This window comes from Myxine glutinosa, chromosome 13, assembly GCF_964187855.1.
Source record: "Myxine glutinosa chromosome 13, kmMyxGlut1.1, whole genome shotgun sequence".
NCBI classification, from domain to species: domain Eukaryota; kingdom Metazoa; phylum Chordata; class Myxini; order Myxiniformes; family Myxinidae; genus Myxine; species Myxine glutinosa.
This window is the reverse complement of record NC_136273.1, coordinates 60,267,128-60,294,398: the sequence shown is the minus strand read 5'-3', so window position 1 is coordinate 60,294,398 and position 27,271 is coordinate 60,267,128. Positions and strand designations below refer to the sequence as shown.

The following is a 27,271-nucleotide window of genomic DNA, read 5'->3' as shown; positions in this document are numbered from 1 at the left end:
GGTCCCCCAACTCCTTTTGTCCCACTGTCAGTTGTTCTACTCCCAGCGTCAACTCCTCTATACCACCTTGCAATTTTACAGTCCCCTTTCTCACCTCCTTCTCCATGCGCTCCTTACAGTGCCTCACCTCCTCGCGCACTCCTCCGACCTCCTCACTCACACCTCTTCTGATCTCTTCTCCCATCACTTGCATCTCCTGCCCAGATGCCACCCTCATCTGCTCCATTTCCTCCCTGTGAGCATCCAATTTAGTTTCTACCCCCATTCTGACCCCCTCTATCTGCTGCCCCATTTTTTAAACTTCCCTTTCCGCTTGGTCCCTCATGTCCCTCAATTTGCCTTCCATACTGTTTTCTAACCCCTCTAACCCCTTTTGCATCCCTTCCATTTGATTCTCTTGAGCGGCCATTCTGTTTTCTACCCCCGTTAACCCATTCTTTACCTCTTTTATCCCATTGTCTAACCCCTCACCGGTACCCCTCGCTTCGTCCCTCATTACCCCCATTTGGCCCTCCAATCGCTCACCCTGAGCTACCATCCGGTTCCCCATTACCCCCATTTGGCCCTCCAATCGCTCACTCTGAGCATCCATCCGGTTCCCCATTACCCCCATCATTCTGCTTTCCATTTCTTCGCTATTCTTGTCCATAAGGGCCTTCATTTGTATAAAAAAAAGGTTCAAATCCACCAACGGTGCTGCTACGGTCGCGGGCGTGGTCGCCGTAGCCATGTGCGAGGCGCCATTTTGCGAACCTGCCGCCTCACTGCTTCGCTCTCCTCATGTCCCTCAATTTGGTCCTGGATCGACCCAGCCTCACTCTCCTCTACCGGAACCCAGCCGTCTTGATCCGCCATAGCGCGACTTTCAAAATTCGGGTTTTTATTTTAAAACAAAACAAATTTCGGTTACTTGTAATTTTGAGCGCGTTAAGCGCGCTTCGGGTCCGATCTCACTCCTCGACACCAGTTGTTACGGATCGCGGATTTGATGTTATTTACCGAGCGGTGGTATTGCCGCGACCTAACAATTCCCCCGATTCTTCCCCAACTCACCCGATTCCACCCGACGTTGACCTGGTCGCGCTATGCTAAATCAATGATGGAAAAGACACAACGACTGGGATAAATGAAACGACACAAGGGGTACAGTTCTCAAGACCTCCGGAGGAGGATATAATTGGTGGTGGAGAAAAGGGGTAGATTACAAGGTATGAGGTAAAGCACAGAAAAGATGGGCACTTAGTTACAGTCTTATCTTATCCCCGACAGACCACAGACAAACGGAACAAGACTGACTTACACAGGGATTGATGGCAGGGAAGGACAGGTCGGTTGATAGCACAAGGTGCACCTTGGCTCAGGGACAGGATACAGCTCAGTCTTTGGGAGGTCTCAGCGCTCGGAGGGTGCGTCCTTTCTCCTTCAGCTCTCCGCGCATCTGACGTCACCTCCCTCTTCCTGCGCATGCTCAGCGGGGAGTGACACGCCCTCGGCTCGTTGGCTCCGCCCATTAGATGGGATCGGTCCGCCGCTTCTATTGGGTGCGGGGGGTTACCGGGCTCCGCCCTTGACGAGGAGCTGACAGCGAGCCCCTACGTGGTAACCCCTTCGAGCACATGCTCGATGGCGGCTCGTTGGAAAGGCTTGGTGCCCTTTCAACACCCCCTACCAACCAAGCCGGAGTGAGGACGCACACTCCCCGCGCCGCCGCCGCTGTTGTTGTTGTTGTTGTTGTTGTTGTTGTACCATGAGGAAGAGCTGCGGGGAGGTATTGGGAGGTCCTAAACTTCCTAGCGGTGCCATACAATCACATTCTGGTGCAACGAAGAGTCAGAATTAATGGAAACGAGTCCTTAACTGACATAGACTAAGAATAACTAGCAAGATGTCCTATAGTTGTCTACGTGAGATGCGGTGGACCTGGATGCGACATTTAATGGGGGAAATAGGGGAAGGTCGGGTCTACAGAGTGTTGTTTACAGAAAATGGGACTAGGGAATGGGGGATTGGGGATAGTTGGGAAGTATGGAGGAAATAGGGGAATATTTACAAGCGGATATGGATGGATGCCAATCTCATATCCGCAACAATATATGACAAGCAATAGATCATTAAAGCTAACAGCACTGATTATTTCGTTGCAAAACACAAACAATATGTTTTTATACTCAGATTTCTGATTTCTTAAACTAAAACTTCATCAGGTTCCCCAATGGTAGAAAAGGTGGTTCTAACAATGCTGTGAATGAAATGACCACAAGTGTGAAAAAACCCCTCTATGAAGCAATGAGAAACAAAAACGGCACTTGGTAGAGCACATCCCTCCGCCAAGCTGAACAACAAACAACACAACATGCATTTTAAAAGGCCATTTTCCCTGCTAGAGCGGGGGTTAGCCTTGCGGTCCCCATGACAATCTTCTCCATTTTGCCCTATTTTCTGCATCTCTCCTTGTTAACCCCCTTGCCCGCATTTCTTCTTCCACCATCTTTAGCCAAGTCTTTCTCGGTCTTCCCCGTCTTCTACTTCCTTCTACATTCATTTCCATCACTCTTCTCAACCAGTCACTTTCATCCTTCCTCAACACATGACCAAACCATCTCAACCTGTTCCTCTTCACAGCATCAATCACAGGCTCTATTCCCATCATCTTTCGCAATTCATCATTTGTCTTCCTCTCTCTCAACGATACTCCGCACATCCGTCGAACCATTCGCATTTCCACCCTTTCCAACCTTCGTTGCTGCTCTACGTTCATTACCCATGTCTCGCTCCCATAAATCATAACACTTCTCACACATGCAGCATACACCTTTCCCTTCAGCTTCAACGACACTCCCCTCATCATCAGCACGCCACTCAATTCCTGAAACTTTTTCCATGCACATCTCACTCGAGCAACCGTTGCCGAGTCTGATCCACCTTCTCCATTCAGCATGTCTCCGAGGTAGCAAAATGTTTTCACACCTTCCAGCTTCACACCGTCTCCAAGATCCAACTCAACATTTCCTCCATCTGCAGCTCTCTCTGTGCACACCTTACATTTGAATGTAGCTGCCACACTGGTTAATGACCCTCTCAGACCACTACATTTTTGATGAACCCACTCAGCGCACATTGTACACTGAATGGAGTTCACTCCGACACCCTTCCTACACACAGCACAGGGCCACTTCCCAGTTCTTTCCACCTCACCACATGCTTTACCACTTGCCATCACCTTCGTCTTTCCGATATTCACCTTCAGACCTTTTGTCTCCATACATTCCTTCCACGTGTTCATCTTTTCCTTCAGTCCATCCATACTTTCCGCAATCAACACCAGATCATCTGCATACAACAACTCCCAGGGTAAACCCTCCTTTACGTTCTGAGCCAGCACCTCCATCACAGCTACAAATAGTAGTGGAGTTAGTACCGACCCCTGATGCACTCCCACCTTCACCTCAAACTCACCACTGTTCCCGTCCTTCGTCCTTACAGCTGTGCGCGCTCTTTTGTACATTGCCATCACTACTCTGATCAACCATTCCTCCACTCCTAACTTCCTCAATGCCCATGTCAATACTTTGCGTGGAACCCGATCGAATGCTTTCTCCAGATCAACAAACCCAAGAAACAACTTCTTCCTCTTCTCCATGTACTTCTCCTGCAACTGCCTCACAATGAAAAGCGCGTCTGTCGTTCCTCTTCCTGGCATAAATCCAAACTGCATTTCGTCGATCTTCACTTTCTTCCTTATCCTCCTCTCCAACACCCTTTCCAATACCTTCATTCCATGCTCCAATAACTTTATCGCTCGGTACGAGCCACACTCCAGAGGGTCACCTTTCCCCTTGTATAGAGGGACGATGGTACTCAGTTCCCAATCCACTGGAATGCGGCCTTCTTTCACCACCAGATTACAGATCTCTGTCATTCTCTTCACACCCGAACTTCCTGCTGCCTTCAACATATCTCCCACAACTCCCGTCGGCCCTCCCGCTTTTCTACCCTTCATTGCTTTTATCGCTTCCTCAACTTCCTTCTCAGTTATCTTCTCTGCCGGTCCTAAAACTGGGTTACTCTCTATGTTGCCATCCCATTCATTCTCTGTATTCAACAGCATTTCCATATATATTTTCCATCTTCCTTTAATTCCATCTGGGTCGACAACGATTTGTCCCACTTCATCCTTCAAGCAGCTCACCCCCATCACATCACACCTCTCTTTCGCTATCTGCTTTGCAATCCTGAATACCGCTCTCTGACCCTCTTCCGAATCCAAGCGTTCTCCGAACATTTTCCTACATGCCTCCTGCGCCTTTGCTACCTCTTTCTTTGCAGCCTTATAACTTTCATGCTCTGCTGTTTCTGCTCCCGTACCCTTCGCCTTCTGCCACTCCTTGAACTTCTTCCTCTTCTCGTCATTCCTCTTTTTCCAACTTCATCATCCCACCACCATGTTTCCGAGTGCCTCGGTGGTCCTTTTGTCCATCCACATACCTCACCAACGGCTCCCAACAGACTAGCTTTCATTGACATCCAACCACTTTCAAGCTCAACCACATCATCCTCGACCCTACTCAGCCTCTCTTTTAATGCCTCCCTTACTGTCACCTCTTTCAACCTCCACACCTTCATTCTCGGTTGGTACTTCACCCTCCGAGCTCTCCTCGCACCTTTCACCCTTACGTCGCAGACAACCAAGTGGTGCTGTGAAACAGCCTCCTCCCCCGGGATCACCTTTGTGTCTCGGAGGTGCCCCCTATCTCGCGTACGCACCATCAGGTAGTCAACGGTTGTCGTCGACCCACCTGACGTGTATGTAACAAGCTTATTATCCTCTTTCTGGAACTGAGTATTACAAATCAACAAATCAGCTCCATCAGCAAACTCCAAAATCCTTTCACCTTCTCCATTTCTCACACCATATCCGTAACCCCCATGAACTCCGTCAAAACCATCCATACTCCTTCCCACATGTCCATTTAGGTCTCCTCCTACCACAACAACTTCCTCATCTTTCACGTTTTCCATCAGCTTCTCTATCGCACACCAGAACTTGTCCTTCTCTTCATCGCTCCGACCAACCTGCGGAGCATATCCCGAGATGACGTTCACCAAGAGCTTTCCAATCATCATTTTCACCATCATCAACCTATCACTCACTCTAGTCACACTCACCACACTGTCTACAAACTCCTCAGAAAACAGGACACCAACACCATTCACGCCCTCCAGGCACCCTTGCCACACAAACTTGTATTTCTGTCCCTGCCTACCCTTCACCATTCTCACACCACTTCCCTTCCATCTCGTCTCTTGCACACAACATATGTCCACTCTTCTTCTGACCAATACTTCCACCACTTCTCCTGATCTCCCTGTCATTGTCCCTACATTCCATGTCCCAAACCTCAGAAACCGATCTCCACTTCGGGCTGTACCCTGCCCACATGTAGTTGTAATTGTCATGGTTCGCTTTTTGAGGCAATGTTTTTTTTTTAATGGCCGGATGCCCTTCCTGACGCCAACCCTCTTAGTCGCCTCCTACGACACGCAGGGATACGGCGTACCTATTCTTATCCAGGGTACACACTGGGAAACGTCTAAAACATGGAAATCCTGGGGGGGGGGGGGGGGGGGGGAAACCACTGCGGTTTAAACATATTTAAATAAATATTTAAACAAAACCATGAAAACAATCTGGGAAAAGTCTCTTAGTGAGAACGTGGATTTGAGAAAGCAGGAGCAGAGGTGAAAGAACAAACGAGAATATAGGGGGCGGGGCACAAGTCGAGACGAGGAGGCCGCACGAGACACCAGGCCGCACGAGGCGCGGACAAAGAAACGACTAATTACACACAAATTTGCAACAACTACAAAACCAAAACCAAATATGTCACAACAAAATACGCAGCGGAAATTTGACAAAGAAACGAACGGGAAAACACTCAAACTTTGATGCCGTGGAGAGATCAAAGCAAGCCCCGTCGCTCGAGGGACCGGAAGCGGAAGTGCCAAGCTCAGTGCCAAGCTGAACAGAACAGAACAATTCCCTGTGTGTCGCAATATCCTACTGATAGGCCAGACCTGGATTTGGACAACTCATCCACCAGATTTGGCGTAATCTGTCCACAACTATTTGCAGTATCATGCTGTAGATAATTTTGTCTCCTCCCTCTCAATGACGAATAACTTAAAAAAGAAAAAAAAAAATCTCGTATCCAGATCTTCACATCTCGAATCGAATAAATCGAATAAATTAATCCTTCTCACACACTCAACCTCTCCACCAAGTTTTGTCCGAATCTGTCCATAACTTTTTGAGATACGATGCTATAAATCGTTTTTGGTCCCATCTCTGAATAGTGAAAAAATCACTTTAAAATTTTTCGGATCTGGATCTGGATCTTCACCAAAATCAAATTGATTCGTCCTTGTTACACACCCAACTTGCCCACCAGGTTTAGTCCGAATCCGTCCATAACCTTTTGAGATATCCTGCTCACAAACGGACAAACAGACGTGAAAACATAACTTTCGCCACCGAATCATCTGTTACTGGCACTATCACATTCCATGGTTTGGCGCCATAACATAATTTGCTAAACTTGGGACAATTCAGGGCTTTAGTAATCAGTAGTAGGATATGAATCAATCATTCCTATGAAGAAGCCTGGTGTTGGCTTAACGGCTAGGGTGCCGGCTTGGGATCCTGGGTTCGAATCCCAGTCAATCACTGAATTAACACCAGGGTGGTTGACTCAGCCTGTCATCCTTCTGAGGTTGGCAAATTGAGTAACAGATAACTGGTAATTCCCTGTGTGTCGCAAGAGGCGACTAACAGGATTGGCAGAAGGAAGGGCATCCGGCCATAAAACATTGCTTCAAAAAGGAAACCATGGTGCCCAAAAAAAAGGCCAACCCCCGCTCTGCGGGGAAAAATGGCCTCCAAAGGTGGTTCATTCCTATAAAGACCTACTCTGTCTGTGAAAGACTAAACAGCTGTCATGTGTTCATTTGTTTATCAGTGGCATGTGGCCATGTTACACTGTTTTTAACTTGCCAAAGAGGATAATAGCAATTTGTGGTTTCGACCATAAAAGGTTTCAGCGAACAAAATCATAGTAAACATTCTTTATAGCCATTCAATATTGCTGCATGGCCTGATGTATTTTCGTTGTTGGTGCATAGTCCACAGCATTTGCAAAGATCAATGATGCACTGAAGAATTCTAAAAACATTCAAGCATTTGCACTGTCCTCTGCAACGCTTCTCCTTGCAACCACAGCTGGTTGAGCCACTGACGATGAGCTTGACTGTTCTTTGACGTTTGGGCCGTACAAGGCCATATAAACTACTGTCGAGAGTGAAAGTGGCACTGATGCCCCCTGGCATTGGCGGTCAAATGAACCATTGAATCCGTTTTTCATTTTGACCATGTCCCTCCTAATTATGGTGGCAGCCTTCTGAAAATTCTGAAGTCTCAGAATTCTGAAGTCTCAGAAACTTCAGAAAGAAAACTTCAGAAGAAAACTTCTGAAGTCTCAGTCTGAAACCTGATGCAACAAAGACTGTCCATGTGGGCATCCTCAATATAGGACACAAATTCAACAAATGCAATGCCATGATTAACGGTGTTGACATGGGATTCTTCAAATGTTTTGGGCTTGTGCTTTGTTGTACAGAGACCAGGCACTGGACATGAAACTTAGCCTCTTGTGCAATCAGGTCTCTGGCACCAAGTTTGGCTAGCAGGGGTTTTTTCTTGCAATTTGAGGGCACACTGCCTGGCATGGAAATCGAGCTGTAAGGTTGACACCTCATGCAAGGACTCTACAGATGTAGGTTTATCACAGAAGAAACACGTTTCGATGGAAGGAGGTGCCTGTTGCATGCTCTTACGGGAGAACTTCTCAAGGACATCTGCATGGTCTTCAACAGATGCTTGGTGCTTCTCTGCCCGCTGACGTTTTGTTTTGTTGAACTTCAGTTTACACGAGTCGTGCCATTTTGCTACGTGATGCCGGAATGTTGTCTCAATGACCTCACCTTCATCTCATTGTGACAGCTTTATTGTTCTAGTCAAGCATCCAATCTGGTTGAAACCCACAAGATTATCAGCGATGGTCTTGTAACGTGCTCCACCAGTGTTACGTCTTGAATTAGCTGGACAGCAAAGACTCTCTGATGTGTCTTCCTGACACAGAACACATTTGTTCCAATCTGTCATCAGACATTGACTGCCTGATGTTCCCGGCTGTAGAGGCTCCACCACCTTGTATACCTTGGCCATTGTTATTCAGATGGTGCACTCATAAGTGTAATCGTGGTCAAGTTCTACCACCACTATTATAGAAACCACCACCAGGAAAGTTTAAGTCTACTCCGACTCTACAGGTAAGTTCTACAGCTACAAGGCTTGGATAGTACCTGAAAGAAAATATGCAAAAAAAAACAAAACAAAAAAAACACCTTTAGAGGCCATTTTTCCCTGCAGAGCAGGGGTTGGCCTTTTTTTGGGCACCGTGGTCCCCTTTTTGAAGCAATGTTTTATGGCCGGATGCCCTTCCTGCCGCCAACCCTTTTAGTCGCCTCTTGCGACACACAGGGAATTACCAGTGAACTGGTACTCAATTTGCCGACCTCAGAAGGATGACAGGCTGAGTCAACCCCCCTGGCATTCATTCAGCGATTGACTGGGATTCAAACCCAGGATCCTAGGATCCCAAGCCAGCACCCTAACCGCTAAGCCAACACCAGGCTGCAAAATATGAAAACAGAAATATATCTATCTCTTCTGAGTATACCGAATATCTTTAAGTAATCAACATACGTATCAAAAGGAAAATAATCGTTCTTGAAAAACAGAGGCACAGTTTATTAAACATTCAGTCCATGAAATATAGGTAAAATAGTATGGGATAGGGGCCATTTTGAAAAATGGTATCAGTAGACAAATGTGAGATGGCCCAACAGCCAAAAACCTTTCTTAGGCCATGCCCTAGCAGTGTGCCATTTCATGCTTTTATCATCAAAGGTAGAATTCCTTAAAATATTTCACATATCTGCTGAACTAAAACTTCAAATTCTGCTGAACTAAAAATATTGTTCAAAGACATCATATACATCACAAGACAAATGAAGAAAATAAACGGGTATGGGAGATCCCAGAATTTGAGGTTTTATTTGCTTTATTTTAGGTTGAAGGAGCAAGGAAGGAGAAAACGAGGTAGACCGCGGTTGAGATGGGAGGATTGTGTGAGGAGGGATATCAGTAAGGTGGAGGAGGTTTGAGAGTGGAGAGGGAAGAGGAGGAGAATCGTGGTCAAGGCAGGGCAGAAGCTTGATGCAATTGGACCTCACCCCTTATAAAGGGAAGAGGAGGGGAATAAGATTTGCCATGTACAAACAATTTAAAATCTGGTATTTTAAAAGAATCTCTAAGTATTTTAAATCTCGTCGATGAAATAAGGAATGTCTATCTCAGTTGAAATGTGTTGCTTTATTTATACAATCCTACCTTTTCAACAGTGCCTGCCATGGGGGCGACGGCCCCACCAGAGGCGGCTGTGCCTATGCTTTTGGTCATGTGATCAGGCAGAGGAATTCCAAAGGTAAACATCCCATCCTAAAAAAAAAATGCAAATCACAGAAAGATAAAATCATTTTTACTTGTTTATGGTGACCTCAGCACCAAACGAATTTAAATATTGTTTTCAAAACCGAGCTGCAATAAAAGGTTGAGGGAAGCATAATGTACGTCTCCACCTTGCTTTCACAACATCCTCTTCCTTATCCGTCTCCCCATGAACTATGAACCTCAACCACGCCATTGGCCAATTTATCCTCTTGCTGCAATCACTGAGAAGTCATTCCCTTAAAGGAATCATTGCGAGCATTTTAGCGAATGTTGCAGAATGACGGTATGGCACAGCAGGAGATTATTCTGAGTGGCGTCGTAAAAGGACCCACCGGCTAAGAACGAACTCGTCTCAACCTTCAGCTGCATTCATCATGATGACGGGTTTAAAGGAAACTGAATGTGCCATTCACGTTGTCTTCATGCACAGGATCACAACTGAATGAATGAATATGAATGAATGAATGAATGATCGTTTTAAGGACATTTCCCCTGCTAGAGCAGGGGGTAGCCTTGTGGGCCCCATGACAATCATGGTTCCCTGTTTGAGGCAATGTTTTTATGGCCGGATGCCCTTCCTGACGCCAACCCTTGGTCGCCTCTTACGATGCGCAGGGATACGGTGTACCTATTCTAAACCGGGGTACACACCGGGATCATTCATCCCAGCAAGCTGGTACTCAATTTGCCGACCTCGGAAGGATGACAGGCTGAGTGAACCCCCCTGGCGTTAATTCAGCGATCGACCGGGATTCGAACCCAGGATCCTAGGATCCCAAGCCGGCACCCGAACCGCTAAGCCAACACCAGGCTACACAGGATCACAACTATCGTGAAAAAACATTTAACGAAAGGAAATTAAAATGGGCATCAAAATAACTTGCCCCAACACCGACATGGCAAAAGTGTTTCTTCACCAAGACAACGGCAGACATCAGCCCGTAGATATTGGAGATCTTTACAATGATTCGGAAGATCACCACCGATTATCCTGTTAGCATGTTGTGGGAAAAGAAAATGTCTTCATTGTAATCGACGCTTATTAACCAATGGTGGTTGAATGGTGGTGTATCAGCTCAGCATGTCCCTCAGGGCAACTTTGGATGACCACTGAAACTCGTTATGAAAAGGAACATTTGATCAAGATCTTCCGAAGCAAAAAACTTCAATGAAAAATAAATTTAATTAAACTTTTATTGACTGTGCATTTATTCTCTCATAAGAAATAAGTTTATTGAAGGTGCTTATGGAGGGATGCGTGCCTGGCTGACCAACTAAAAGTCACTTACAACAAGCTTTAAAAAGAAAAAAGAAAATAAAAAAGAAGCAAATAATACCAAAACATTTTCAGCTATAAAAGAAGAGGTGTACAATTATAAAATGGATAAATGAATGCATAATAAAAGGATAAAAAAGCAAATACATTGGAGATGAATGAATACAGGAACAAACAAATAAATAAATAATGCAAAATGTGGTGTGAACGCATCAAGAGCCTGCTCTGCGGCAAGCGGCGTGCAGTACAGAAGTGAAGAGATGGACGGCGTTGTCTGCCATGACGACCCGTAGTTGGGACGTGAAGTCCTCCACGGTGCACTGGAGGAAGGTGTCGTTACCATCGACAAGAAGCTTGCCACACACGCACAGCATTTGCTCACCCATCTGTGGAATGACACAAGAAGTGTGTAAGTCGTGTATCCACAGTTGGTCGAAACAGATGCACTTGTTCCGACATAATCAATGGTACTTTAACAGGGCCAGTAACCTATCAGAGCGATTCATGTGGCTAGAAGCAGTGCACCTTGGAACACCCCCATTGGAATCAATAATTAGAGACACAACAACTCAAGTTCATCTTGGATAGAATAATTACATTTTAATTCAAACTCACTTACATGGAATTCAATTATAGTAGTTTAAAGGTCATCAACAGCATACCTCCATGATATACGAGCCATCTGAATTGTAAGTGACATTGACAACCACACCTAGGGAGGGAAACAAAGCACAAATGGAGGATTGAAATAATAATAAACATTGTGGTTGAAACTGAAGAATATAATAAACTAGCAGGCACCTGCAGAAGTTCAACGTAATATAAGATGCAACTTCAACAATATTATGCTAAGAGGAAAGTTACTTCATCAAATAAACCTCCTCACTTCCCCTCCCCCACACAAACACCCAAGTCCTCAACACCCCACCACCATTCAACCCCAGGTCCTCAACCTGCACCCACCCACACAAAGCCTCAACCCACCCATCTCCCAACTCTGTACACAATTCCCCTTTACTTCCCATTCTTCAAAGCAAGTGAGCATTCTTACATTACCACCTCATTACCAATGGTCTTGATGTGCAAATAAAAACATAAAAAGGATACTAAATTAATTAACTTCTGTGATGCAAATTAGAATATTGGCACAACGTTTAAATTAAATAAAGATGAAACAACAATTAATAAACAATCTCGCGAGATGACAGAAAGACTGAAAAACATATTATTATATAGAGTGACGCATCGTGTAGAGTTGTTGTTTAAAGATAAATTCATCTTTAATTTGGACACCCTTAATCACTGGACCAGGAAGGGCAGCATGGGTTGTCTTGAAGGCTACAAGGTATTCCTCTATTTATGTCCAGGATGCGTTCCTGGAAAGCAGGGTGTAAATCAAAAAGGTGTAAAACCGCAAAAAGGAGTAAAAAAAAAAAAAAAGTGGTTTTCCCCCATTAATTTAAATATAAATATTAAAGGTGTTAAAAGGCATTAAACCGAATATCGCAGGTATAAATCAAAAAGTGTTCCCTAATTCTTCCATGGCGTTGAACCGGAAAAAGCGTAAATCAATGGATTAGGCTCCGGGCCAGGTATGGTCCATCTGCACCCCCCCCACAACTCTCCGACCCTGGGTTTTTCTGAACCATTGGGGTGTCCTGGGGTGGAAATCAACTGGTAACAGTAAATAAACTTGGACTCACTACCCATTTGGTACCTATATTGGATGGTACCCTCAAAACAGCATATTTTTTAATCCGCGTTGCGCCATATTCGACACACGTGTTCTTTTGGTATTTGTGCCTGCTAATATTAACTCAGAATAAAAAGTTATATACCAAAAGAAAGCTGTTCATCTACTGATCATCATAGAATATTGACACATTACTTATAATGGTACCTTAATGGTCATAACTAGTGCTGAATAGCAGTACCCCACTTTAACGTAACATAATTCGGTATCGACCGTACTATTTCATCTTACACACATAATATGAACACATTACACCTGATATGCTTACATATATATTTTATTGGCTTTCTCCTGTATATCAGCTTTAATTTGATACCAGATACATCCCCATAGCTTCAATTCTCTTTTTTATACAGCGTGTCAAAGATACTACCTGTTTCGCGGGAACCATGAATCATATAATCTCGGTAACAGTCTTTGTCTATATTCAAAAGAACTGCCTATTACACTTATAAATGTCATTCATAATCGAATATCATAATCATACTGCCATCTTATTAACATATTAAACAAGAAAAACTTGTTTATTAATCACAGTAGTTTTTAATATCATCATATTAATATTCATACACTGGGTCAAACACCTTCCACAGAACAGTAACAATGTAATGCTCGAATATTTACTGTAAAAGTAAAAATATTTCTTATTTGAAACTAAATTTTAACATCCCATTGAAAAAATTTTTAGTATCGAATATTTTGATGATAAACCAAACATTATTGCTCAACAACAGATATCATAATAATATTAACAGTCAGTTTTATCCCTACAATTACATATGTATGTCGTACACTCAGTTAACCATACCGCATCCATGGTCTTCTTCACCAACCTCTCTCCTTTTCTCACCTCTCTGGGACGTACATCACGATGCTTAGTGTCCTGTCCGCTGTCTGTCATGTGAGCCATACCAAGACATGCATCAACGTAGAGAGACCTTTCGTGAAGGGTGCGGACCCACCTCTGATATGCCTGGTAATTGGTGAGTAGTCCAGATATACCCGCACCAGCACCACCATGAGACTTTGCATGTCTCATGAAGGTTTCCTCCATTGTCTTGTCAACAGCACAGCGATTCCCAGGGATAAAGGAGTGAGCAACACTGATTGCTCCTCGTCGAATGAGGGTCAAAGCTCCCGGGTGCGAGCTATCTACGTTGGCTAAGAAGATGGAGAAATACGACAAATACCTGGCGTAGTTTTGGCCACCGAAGCTGAAGAAGAGGGGAGTCATACCGTTGATGGACGCAACATACAAGACAAAGTTGTTAGTCTTTACAGCTTCAAGGAGTGAGAGGACTAGACGTACATGGTCCATGTACGACACCCAGAGCTCAGCAGTTTTCCCCAATCGTCCCTTTGCTACACTCTGTCGAAATGTATCATAGTTATCTATGACCTTCATGATGAGTTCATCCGTCGAGACAGCTTCTAAGGTCATTTGACTGGGGGATTCAACAAGATCTTGCAGTCTTCTAGTTGAGTCGTCAGGGAGGGACGCGAACAGGTCATCAGCATTAGTTTCGTTGAGGTATTCCGCCAAGAGAAGCCTCTCCAAGCATTCCAGCATAAGTTTATGACAGTGTAACGCTCTGTCATAATTCTTTCCCGACATCACACCTGTGATAGATCCACTACCGATCAATCCTGCTTCCAGGAGGATATCTGACAGACCAGACCCAGCCATCTTCTTACCCATCATTTTCATGTAAGCACAAACAAGGTGGAAGGTGCCTATTAGAATGATGTGACTTTCGTACTTGTCGGGGGAGTTCCATACTAGGGGGAATACCTTCATGCATACCCCCAAATCGAATGTGGTAATGACATAAGGCTGGCCAACTTCTCTGGTGGCCTCTTCAGCAGCACGCAAGCATTCCTGGACAGTTTTGTACTCGGTAATTGGTTGATTGATGACGGGATAGTAGTCTATCGTTGTGAGCTTCTTTGGTATTTCACCTGTCTCTGAGATGAAACCGGTCCAACCAGGAACTTGTTGTTGTGTTTCTGCCTTGAGACGGATCATGATCCACAGAGTCTGGAGTTTGGTCGATGTTCCTCTTTCTCCTACAGATCCTGGATATTGAAGCTGTTTTACTTGAAGTTTCGGGCTTTGTCTTTTGGTCACATAGCAGTCAGGTAATATGGTTGCTTCCGTCAACTGCAGAGAACGCCGTTTGGTCCTAACTTGAGTTGGCCTTGCTGGACCAGATGCGGCATGATCATCACTGACTTCTTGCATCATGATCCCGTGTGCTGTACGAACAGAACCTTTTCCTGTCAGATCATTCACCAATGAGTCGAAATTGTCAAACTCCGAGTGGAAGACAGACGGCTCTCGTGGTGACCTGATGATTTGGTTGGAGAGTTGTGTCGATGACTTCATCACTGATTCGGCCAGTGCAGTCTCCAATTCAAGTGAAAATGAATAACTCTCACAGTGTCCCATTCTATTAAGAAGGGTTATGAGCTTTTCACTTCTGTATAGATGTCTCAGGGACGTGCACATGATGATGTGTTTTGGAAGCTTCCAAGAGCCTTTGGTGGCAGCGCGACAGATATCTTGGCCGATTGATTGAACTAATCGCTGGCTTCGTTGTGACCTTGCTGATGTTGTTCCAGTTATGATGTAGCATAGCAGCTTCTTGAGTGAATCTGGTATAACATCGTCCATTTGTTGGAGATCAGAAGGACTTGGTGGCCATTTCAGTTCTGGGGCATTCGAGAAATCATCCAGAATTGACAGTCGTAAATGGCTACCTGCACTCTCAAGCATATCTCTTGATCCCAATTTGAAGGCTTGTTTCACTGCTGTCTGGACGTCAATTGCAGTGCTGAATATTATGTAGGACTTTCCCAGATCACAGAATGATAGTCTCTCCCTGAAAGGCTCGTGGTTTTCAAGCTTCAGTTTTAGTTTGCTGGCTCGGTAGTCAGGATTCGCATATTTGCTGGTTTGCAGGTTAATGACATACATTTGCCTCAGGTCGGATAGTTTCATTATCTTCTTGGCCATTAACACATCCCTTTCAATGGCATCACATACCACATCGAATGCCTGTCTGTGGGCTTCTTCTAATTCTCCTTGATGGTGCTGTGCCTCTTCGTCAGTACTGCGCCATTTCTCTGGCTTTTGCATATATTTCATACGGCAAGTTTTGTGGAACTTTGCCTCAGAGGCAAAAAGATCATGGCCTCGGATCCTCATTAAGAGCGTTTCATCTTGCTTCATTTCAGCCATCTCCAGTACCGGCTTCCAGCCTTCATACTCGAACTGGCTCATCCCCTGGGTAGTCCAACTGCCATGCACTTTCACTTTTTTACGACTTTCCGAAGAACAGAAGATACAGTCTGGCTTAAATATGATCTTGTCACCAGAACTAGTACGGGCCATCCGCTGAGTTGTGGCACCAGTTGTTTCAGATGTACCTGCAGTAGGAGGGTTCAGTCTGTCTAAGTTCATCGTGAAACGCTTGTAACACTCCCAGTGGAAACCATGGTGTTTGGCCAGAGATTCAGGGACCAAATCACATGTGTCCTTCATCATATGCGGAGACTGTGGGGGTTGTGCAAGGCGTCTTTCTTTGACCTCCTGCAGCTTGGCCAATTTCTTCTCAGAATTTTTGAGTCCAGATAACAAGTGCAACTCTCCATAGCTCAGTCCCTTTACATGAGTTATGCACACAATGGGTGGTTGTTCACTCTCACGTGTACGTTTCGCTCGCGCCGGATGTTCCATATTAGCGTTGTTACTTCACCTGCAAAACACATCAAAATATTGGTAAGTACCAAGCTGAATAATTATTATAAATTGCATCTTAATTATAAAAAATATCTTATATTGCATACTTAACTATGTAAAAAAAGGTGTTTAACTTAACTAATTGACTCGTTCTGTCGCTGTAAGAGACACTTAAATAACATAATTGTACAATCTGATGATCTCAATTTACGCAGGATACAAACATGGAAGGATCTGCATGCCATTTTCGTCAAAATTCCTGCAATAAACTACAGTGATACATCAATACAACAATATATTAAGTAACACATATTAACAATACATAGATTTTGTCATGTGTCCAACATATATGTACATGATATACGTGGCAGCATTTGTAAATTGACAAATGCAGCATCGCCTACAATATCACCCCATACCGGTAGTATCTTTGACACGCTGTATAAAAAAGAGAATTGAAGCTATGGGGATGTATCTGGTATCAAATTAAAGCTGATATACAGGAGAAAGCCAATAAAATATATATGTAAGCATATCAGGTGTAATGTGTTCATATTATGTGTGTAAGATGAAATAGTACGGTCGATACCGAATTATGTTACGTTAAAGTGGGGTACTGCTATTCAGCACTAGTTATGACCATTAAGGTACCATTATAAGTAATGTGTCAATATTCTATGATGATCAGTAGATGAACAGCTTTCTTTTGGTATATAACTTTTTATTCTGAGTTAATATTAGCAGGCACAAATACCAAAAGAACACGTGTGTCGAATATGGCGCAACGCGGATTTAAAAATATGCTGTTTTGAGGGTACCATCCAATATAGGTACCAAATGGGTAGTGAGTCCAAGTTTATTTACTGTTACCAGTTGATTTCCACCCCAGGACACCCCAATGGTTCAGAAAAACCCAGGGTCGGAGAGTTGTGGGGGGGGTGCAGATGGACCATACCTGGCCCGGAGCCTAGATGTAACTAGAGGAATGCCGGTACAGGCAAATCCTTGAGGAGAACCTGCTTCAGAGTGCAAAAGACCTTAGACTGTGGCGAAGTTTACGTTCCAACAGGCCAATGACCCCAATCATACAGCCAAAGCAACAATGGAATGGCTTCAGAACAAGAACGTGAAAGTCCTTGCGTTGGCCTAGCCAAAGCCCAGACTTGAATCCCATTGAGAATCTGTGGAAAGACTTGAAAATTGCTGTTCAATGATGCTCCCCAACCAACTTGACCAAACTTGAGCAAATCTGCAAGGAAGAATGGGAGAAACTCCCCAAATCCAGATGTGCAAAGCTGATACAGACATACCCAAGAACACTTGAAGCTTCAAACGCTGCCAAAGGCGCTTCGACTAACTATTGACTGAGGGGGTTGAATACTTATGTCAATTGTATATTTCTGTGTTTCATTTTTAATTATTTTGTAAAAATTTATTTAAAAAAACAAATTCCACTTTGACATTATGGGGTATTATTATGTGTAGATCATTGACAAAAAATTTAGATTTAATCCATTTTAAATTCAGGCTGTAACCCAACAAAATGTAAAAAAAAGTCAAAGGGTGTGAATACTTTCTGAAGGCACTGTAGTCCACACCAAGTGTTTTGAGTTTCTACAAGTCAAACGTTGGTTCAACAGTCATCCTATGGCACCTTTTAACTTAAAAACAAAGTTTTTTTCACTCTGCAATAATGATTTGACATGACGATGCCTGTGGAGATTGAAGTAAAAACTGAAGAGCAATCAAATAATTCAATAATAGGATACAGTACAGTATATGTAAAGGTAAAATAAAATATTCATCTTTGGGTGAAAAAGGTAAACGTTTTAACATTTGACAACATACGTGAAAGCACAATGACTAATCACAATGGCAAACATTATAGCAGCAAGAAGGAAATCCTTTTGAGAAAACTCAAAAATAACCGAATCACAAAATTAGCCAAAGTTTTGAAATTACAATGATGTGGTGTAACCACACTTGGTAATGTAATGGTTAGAGTGTCGGCTCTGAGTCTGGGAGGGCGGTGGTTCTAACCCCGGCCGAGTCATACTAAAGACTTTTGAAATAGTATGTGTTGCTTCCTTGCTTAACACACAGCATTTAAAAGGATAAAGAACCTGTAAAGATATTTACCTGCGATCTGTGCTATAGTGCAACACACTTTATTTATTTACAGTCGTGGCCAAAAATATTGGCACCCCTTGCACTTTTTTGAAATAACTCAAATTTTTCAAAACATAAGTTGAAATTGACAAAAGTATTTGGTCTCCACAATTCTTTATTTCACTGTTAATATTACAGAACCTTTATTTTTGATTCAGAACCTAATACAGTATATCCTTTTAAATCAGAACATAAAAAGAAATGGCATTGACAAAATTATTGACACCCTTGATTTCATATTTGGTAGCACAGCCTTTGGACAAAATAACTGCAGTCAAGCACTTCCTATAGCCATGAATGAGCTTCCTACGCCTCTCTACTGGAGGTTTGGCCACTCTTCTTGTGCAAACTGCTCCAGTTCTCCCAGATTTGAAGGGTGCCTTCTCCCAACTGCTGTTTACCTGTTTTCAGATCTCCTCACAGGTGTTCATTGGGATTTAGATCTGGACTCATTGCTGGCCACTTCAGAACAGTCCAGCGTTTTGTCTTGAACCATTCCTGGGTGCTTTTTGAAGTGTGTTGGGGTCATTGTCCGGCTGCAATAACCATGACCTTCAACGGAGACCCAGCTTTCTGACACTGGGTTGAACATTGCGCTCCAAAATGCCTTGGTAATCTCCTGATTTCATGATGCCATGCACATTCAAGGCTCCCAGTGCCAGAGGCAGCACAGCAACCTCAAAACATCACTGAACCTCCTCCATGTTTGACTGTAGGGAAGGTGTTCTTTTCTTTGAAGGCTTAATTTTGTTTTCTGTAAACATAGAGATGATGTGCTATACCAAAAAGCTCTAATTTGGTCTCATCTGTCCACAGGACATTCTCCCAGAAGAATTTTGGCTTGTTCAGGTATATTTTGGAAAATTCCAGTCAGGCTTTCTTATGTGTCTCTCTCTCTCAGCAGTGGAATCCTCCTGGGTCTCCTACCATAGAACCCCCTTTCATTGAGTTGGCGACAGATGGTGCGAGTTGAAACTAATGTACCTTGTGTCTGAAGGTCAGCTTGAATCTGTTTGGCAGTTGATCAAGGTGCTTTCTCCACCATTCAAACAATCCTTCTCTGCAATCTTCAATCAAGTGGCCACGTCCAGGGAGGTTGGCTCCAGTGCCAAGGGCCTTAAACTGATAATGTTGCGTATGGTGGACACAGGAACATGAAGTTCTCTGGAGATGGACTTGTAGCCTTGAGATTGTCCATGCTTGGCTACAATCTTGTGTCCGACCTCCTCAGAAAATTCTCTGGTTTTCTTTCTTTTCTCCATGCTCACTGCTGCACACAGAGACACAAAACAACAGAATGACTCCTTTTCTCCATTCAAACTGGTTGAATGAGTGATTTTTATATTGCAGGCACCTGAAACTCACCATCGGTGAGTTCAATTCCAAAGCAAATGAGAATCACCTGCTTGAAATCGAATTATTTCGAACAACTTCTAAAAGGTACCAATAATATTGTCCAGGCCATTTTCGGATTTCTGTGTGGAATAAGCTAGGATTTAGAAATTTTTTCAGCTTTTTTGTTTTGTTCCAGTGCAAACCAAAGAAATACATGTGTGGATACCAAAATATTTTTTAATTTCAACAATTTTCTGGAAGAAATGGTGCATTATTTGAAAAAAGTGCAAGGGTGCCAATATTTTTGGCCACAACTGTATAAACCACCTTTAGAGGCCATTTTTTCCCCGCAAGCGGGGGTTGGCCTTTTTCGGGAACTGTGGTTGTTGTTGTTTTTCGGTCCCCTTTTTGAAGCAATGTTTTACGGCTGGATGCCCTTCCTGACGCCAACCCTTTTTGCCGCCTTTAACGACAAGCAGGGAATTACCAGTGAACTGGTACTCAATTTGCCGACCTCGGAAGGATGACAGGCTGAGTCAACCCCCCTGGCGTTAATTCAGCGATTGACCGGGACTGGAAGAAATGGTGCATTATTTGAAAAAAGTGCAAGGGTGCCAATATTTTTGGCCACAACTGTATAAAGCTATATATTTATTTACCTGCAAAGATTTCTTTGTCGATTAAGATATATTTATCTACTGACAGGGATTAATGCCTCACTCTTAATCGAGCGCATCATGAAATACAATATCTATTTATTATTTATGAAACATTGAGGCTCATAGAAGAACGAGGAGACAGACGGTAAAAAGGCAAGAAACTGATAGAGAGGCTATAGTTGAATATAACAAGCAGGGGAATGAACGAACGGGAAAAGAAAGAAAGAGAAAGAGAGAGAGAGAGGGGAGGGGAGATAGAGGGGTGCAGACACAATAACCTACAAGCAAAAAGAGTTAATGGGGGTATAAAAGACCACAGGTAGAGATGTCGGATGACGTGAGATGGTAGTCTTAAACATCTCCGGTAACGATGGAGGATGACGTGAGATGGTGGTATAAAAGACCACAGGTAGGGATGGAGGAGGACCACAGGTAAGGATGAAGGATGACGTGAGATGGTAGTATAAAAGACCACAGGTAAGGATGGAAGATGACGTGAGTTGGTGGTATAAAAGACCACAGGTAGGGATGTAGGATGACGTGAGATGGTAGTATAAAACATCTCCGGTAACGATGGAGGATGACGTGAGATGGTGGTATAAAAGACCACAGGTAGGGATGGTGGAGGACCACAGGTAAGGATGAAGGATGACGTGAGATGGTAGTATAAAAGACCGCAGGTAGGGATGAAAGATGACGTGAGTTGGTGGTATAAAAGACCACAGGTAGGGATGGAGGATGACGTGAGATGGTAGTATAAAAGACCACAGGTAGGGATGTAGGATGACATGATATAGTAGTACAAAAGACAACATGTAGGGATAGAGGATGACATGAGATGGTGGTATAAAAGACCACAGGTATGGATGGAGGATGACGTGAGATGGTGGTATAAAAGACCACAGGTCGGGATGGAGGATGACATGAGATGGTGGTATAAAAGACCACAGGTAGGGATTTGTATTTTTTTGGTAGACAGGATCGAGGCTCGTGAAAGAGCCAACATTTATCACACAAAAAATCAAACAGACACACAAAACATATAATAAGGGTATCGGTAGACAAGATGGGGAGAGAAGTGGAAGCACACAAACACAACATTTGAGAGCAGGGACATCGGGAGATCTGTGGGAGGGCTTGGGGGGAGGAGGCGTGGGAAGGGTGGGAGGGGTGGGAGAAGTATAAAACACAAGGACACTGCAAGGACTTCCGGGAAGGAAGTTGGTATTTCAAAAAAGTGAATCTGGTGTGAAAATTAGCAGGGGTAGAAAAGATCAAGGTTTTGGATGGGGGAAGATAAGAGATGGTGGTGAACAGCTGTTTTAAAGACCTGGAGGGAGGAGTGGGATTGAAGAGAGTGGGGGAGTTTGCTCCAGAGGCGTGAGATGGTGGTATAAAAGACCACATAGGGATGGACGATGACGTGAGATGGTAGTATAAAAGACCACAGGTCGAGATGGAGGATGACATGAGATGGAAGTATAAAGGACCAAGAGGTAGGGATGGAGGATGACATGAGATGGTGGTAGAAAAGATCCTGGGTAGGGATGGAGGATGGCATGAGATGGTGGTCGAAAAGACCACAGGTATCGATGGAGGACGGCATGAGATGGTAGTATAAAAGATCACAGGTCGGGATGGAGGATTATATGAGATGGTGGTATAAAAGATCACAGGTAGGGATGGAGGATGACATGAGATGGTGGTATAAAAGATCACAGGTAGCGATGGAGGATGACGTGAGATGGTGGTATAAAAGACCACAAGTGGGGATGGAGGATGACGTGAGATGGTAGTATAAAAGACCACAGATTGAGATGGAGGATGACACGAGATGGAAGTATAAAGGACCAAGAGGTAGGGATGGAGGATGACATGAGATGGTGGTAGAAAAGATCCTGGGTAGGGATGGAGGATGACGTGAGATGGTGGTATAAAAGATCACAGGTAGGGATGCAGGTTGACGCGAGATTATGGTGCACCACCTGCTTGAAACCCCGGAGGAAATCCTGCTAAAAATGGCTTAGATCACAAGCTGAAGGAGACATTAACAAAACATATTCGACCCCTGTAACCATGGTAATTGTAAAATAATTCACACGATGTTAAGAATAATTATGGCCACCACAACATTCACAAACCACAACAAGCACAGTAATCATTGATTTCACACTCACGGGTGTCTCCGTCCTGCAGCGCGATGCGGCGAGTTTGCTTGCTGTTCAATCGCCGTCCAGATCCACAATCAAAAGGAGACACATAATCTGTAACAGGCCACACCAATGAAGCTGGAAAACCATAGCGGAGGATCGCATTAATTTGATTCCCTATCAAACTTCACAATTGTGCAGGGAAGGTGAGATACAAGTACCATCGGGCAACAACAACAACAAACAACATGCATTTTAAGGCCATTTTCCCTGCGAGAGCGGGGGTTAGCCTTGCGGTCCCCATGACAATCTTCTCCATTTTGCCCTATTTTCTGCATCTCCCCTTGTCAACCCCGTTGCCCGCATTTCTTCTTCCACCATCTTCAGCCAAGTCTTTCTCGGTCTTCCCCGTCCTCGACTTTCTTCTACATTCATTTCCATCACTCTTCTCAACCAGTCACTTTCATCCTTCCTCAACACATGACCAAACCATCTCAACCTGTTTCTCTTCACAGCATCAATCACAGGCTCTATTCCCATCATCTTTCGCAATTCATTATTTTGTCTTCCTCTCTCTCAACGATACTCCACACATCCACCGAACCATTCGCATTTCCACCCTTTCCAGCCTTCGTTGCTGCTCTACATTGATGACCCATGTCTCGCTCCCATAAATCATAACACTTCTCACACATGCAGCATACACCTTTCCCTTCAGCTTCAACGACACTCCCCTCCTCATCAGCACGCCACTCAGTTCCCGAAACTTCTTCCATGCACATCTCACTCGAGCAACCGTTGCCGAGTCTGATCCACCTTCTCCATTCAGCACATCTCCGAGGTAGTAAAATGTTTTCACACCTTCCAGCTTCACACCGTCTCCAAGATCCAACTCAACATTTCCTCCATCTGCAGTTCCTTCTGTGCACACCTTACATTTAATAATAATAATAATTCATTTATTTTGTATAGCGCTTTTCCAGAAGCCCAAAGGCACTTTGACAGAGTGGCAAACATAATGCATAACAATACATGAAAACAACAATTGCAAAAAGACAAGAATCAATAGGGAAATATTTAAAGCAAAAGGAGGGAGAAGGAGAAGAGATAGTCAGGGGTTAAATGCTGTGGGTTGAATGTTGAATGCAGTGTTGAACAGGTGGGTCTTTAGTGATGTTTTGAATGTGGTGAGTGAGGAGGAGTCTCTGATGGTGTGAGGTAGTGAGTTCCAGAGGGTGGGAGCAGCGATGGAGAAGGCCCTGTCCCCCCAGGATCTGAATTTGGTCCAGATGGAGGGGGTCAGGAGGTTGGTACCAGCAGAGCGGAGGTTGCGGGTGTGAGTGTGTCTGGAGAGGAGGTCAGCCAGGTAGGATGGGGCCAGGTTATGGAGGGCTTTGTATGTCAAGAGGAGGATTTTGTACTGGATTCTCTGGGGGATGGGGAGCCAGTGAAGCTTGTAAAGGACGGGGGTGATGTGGTCACGGGTCCGGGAATGGGTGAGTAGACGGGCAGCGGAGTTCTGAATGTATTGGAGTTTATTGGTGATTTTTGAGGGTGAACCATAGAGGAGGCTATTGCAGTAGTCCAGACGGGAGGTGATGAAGGCGTGGATGAGGGTTTCTGCGGCCGTGGAGGAGAGGGATAAGCGGAGACGGGCAATGTTTTTCAGGTGAAAGAAGGCTGACTTTGTGATCTGTTTAGTGTATTTGTCGAAGGAAAGGGTTTGGTCAAAGATGCCGCCAAGATTCCGGATGTGAGGGGAGGTGGATACTGGGATACCGTCGATGTTGAGGGCAAAGTTATGGGTGGATTTTGTGAGCGTTTTTGGGCCAATGATGATTATTTCAGATTTATCACAGTTAAGCTTGAGGAAGTTGATTTGAAGCCAGGATTTTATTTCAGTGATGCAGTTTGTCAGGATAGAGTGGGTGTCGGTGGAGACGGACTTGGTGGAGATGAAAAGCTGGATGTCATCGGCGAAGCAGTGGAATTGGAGACCATGACGGCGGATTAAGTGACCGAGCGGGGACAGGTAAAGGATGAAGAGGAGGGGGCCAAGAACTGAACCTTGGGGGACACCTTGGGGGAGGGGAGCAGTGGGGGATTTGCAGTTATTGATGGAGATGAACTGGCATCTGTCAGAGAGGTATGATTTAATCCAAGAGAGGGCAGTGCCGGTAACGTTAAAGGTGGATTCAAGTCGGGTGAGGAGGATAGTGTGATCGATGGTGTCAAAGGCAGCGCTGAGGTCGAGGAGGACGAGAATGTTGAGGTTGCCAGCGTCAGAGGAGAGGAGAAGGTCGTTGGTGATTTTGAGGAGAGCAGTTTCAGTACTGTGGTTGGAGCGGAATCCGGATTGGAATGTTTCATACAGGTTATTGGTAGAGAGATGATGTTTGAGTTGAGTGGCTACAGCGCGTTCCAAAACTTTTGACAGAAAGGGTAGGTTGGAGATGGGTCTGAAGTTGTTTAGGGTGTCAGGGTTTAGACCAGGTTTTTTTAGAATGGGGGTAACAGCAGCAATTTTGAGGGAAGGTGGGACGATGCCTGTAGACAGGGAGGAGTTTATTGTTGCAATGATAAGTGGAGAGAGAGCAGGGAGGGAGGCTTTGACAAAGCTGGAGGGGATGGGGTCAAGAGTGCAGGTGGCAGTTTTCATTCCTATGAGGAGTTCAGAGAGGTCAGTAGGGGAGATTGGGGAGAACCGAGACAGGGGATGGCAGGACAAGGGGGGGCAGGTGGTTGGAGGGGGAGCGGGTGCGGCGGTGGTCAAGCTGTTGTAGATGTTGTCAATTTTGCGTTGGAAGAAAGAGAGGAAGGAGATGCAGTTGTCTACTGTGAATGACTGGGTGGTGGTGTTCAGGGGGCGGAGGAGTTTGTTTATTGTCGAGAAGAGTGCTTTTGGGTTTCCGGAGCCAGAGTGGATAATTTGAGAGTAGTAGGCAGAGCGGGCGCGGGAGAGGGCATCTTTGTAGTGTTGTATGTGGTCCTTGTAGGCTTGGGAGTGAACTGTGAGACCCGTTTTATTGCGGAGTCTTTCAAGTTGGCGAGCACGAGTTTTCATCAGGTGGAGTTCAGGGGTAAACCAGGGAGCAGAATGGGTGAAAGAAACTGTTTTGGTTTTTACAGGTGCAAGCTGGTCAAGGCACGAGGAGAGAGTGTGGTTGTAGTAGTCAGTGAGGTCGGAAGGGGTGTGGAGGTCAATGAAGGGAGAAGTGGACATTTTTTCAGAGAGGGTGGATGAGAATGAGGTAGGTGAAAGAGCGTTTAGCTTACGGAAGTTGATTGTGCGATAATGCCTTGGTGTTGGGGCGGGGATGTTGATGGTCAGAGTGATGGCTAAGTGGTCAGAGAGGGTGAGGTCGGAGCCATAGAGATGGTGCAAATTTAATCCAGTGGAGCAGACAAGGTCCAAAATGTGACCACGGATATGGGTAGGAAAGTCGACATGTTGAGTGAGGTTAAAGCAGGTGAGTAAATCAGTGAAGTCAGTGGTTATTGTGGAGTCAGTGGAGTCCATGTGGATATTGAAATCACCAAGGAGGAGGATTGAGGGGGAGAGGGAACATAGCTGGGCCAGAAAGTAGGAGAAGTCAGACAGGAATGATGGGTGTGGTTTGGGAGGGCGGTAGACGACAGCCATGACTGACTGCGTGTGACCAGAGAGTTTTAAAGCCAGGTGTTCAAATGATGGAGCAGATGAGATGGAGATGAGGTTGGTCTTGATGTCTTGACGGTGGATAACGGCAATTCCACCACCTCGGCCCTCCGAGCGTGGTTTATTGACGTAGGAATATCCATTGGGTGTGGTGAGGTTAAGTGTGTAGTAGTCCAGAGGTTGTTGCCAGGTTTCGGTGAGACAGAGAAAGTCCGGTTTGTTATCCAGGATGTATTCGTTCAGGATGAGGCATTTGTTGTTGAGGGACCGGGTGTTGAACAGGGTGAGCTTGATGTTGTTTTGAACAGCAGGGATGAATTCAGGTGATTTAGCCAGGGTTCGTAGGCAGGAGGTGCGATCGTGTGGGTTGCTGTGACCAGGTGCGCTGGGACGAAGAGTGAGAGTGCGCTGAGCCGACCAGAGGACGGGGATGGAGTGACCTGATTGCAAATAAACAAACTTACGACCGGAGCCACGGTGAATGTACCTGGGTCGTCGGAGGAGTCCATTTGATTTGATGGCAGAGATGCATGATGGGGTGGAGCGGGTATTGAGCAGAAGAAGCCTTGCGGCGGAGTACTTCAGAGCCATGCCAGGCAGGAGCGAAGGGACGAGTACGAGGCCAAGGTCGAGGAGGCAAAGCGGCAAACGCAGCGGCAAACGCAGCGGCAAACGACTGCAGCCGCTAATCAAGACCACAGCGGCAAACAGCCACCGCCGCAAACAACGGCCACAAACAACGGGAGCGGGCCTGAGGAAACAGTGGAGGAGCCGGGCAGGCGAAGCCAGGAGCAGAGCCGGGACCGAGCAGAGGGCAGACCCAACGGTCAAAAATCCGCCACGACCACCAGAAAAGCAAACTATGTACAATGGCCCAGTCGGAGAAGCGGCGAACAAGTAA

At 44.9% G+C, this 27,271-nt stretch overlaps 1 protein-coding gene across 6 annotated transcripts in view; it reads right to left on the bottom strand.

Moving 5' to 3' along the window:
• Positions 1-27,271, bottom strand: part of MCCC1 (methylcrotonyl-CoA carboxylase subunit 1) — an 87,165-nt gene that overhangs the window by 7,990 nt on the left and 51,904 nt on the right. For 3 of the 6 annotated variants that reach the window (XM_068134468.2, XM_078767570.1, XM_078767569.1), the window contains exons 14-17: positions 22,740-22,826; positions 11,567-11,616; positions 11,153-11,290; positions 9,509-9,616 (exon numbers count right to left, since the gene is read on the bottom strand). In XM_068134468.2, coding sequence (XP_067990569.2) covers positions 9,509-9,616; positions 11,153-11,290; positions 11,567-11,616; positions 22,740-22,826 — 383 coding nt within the window. Of the gene's footprint in view, positions 1-9,508; positions 9,617-11,152; positions 11,291-11,523; positions 11,617-17,829; positions 19,839-22,739; positions 22,827-27,271 lie in introns of those variants that run through there. The other 3 variants (XM_068134470.2, XM_078767571.1, XR_013621226.1) reach the window with 2 other exon arrangements.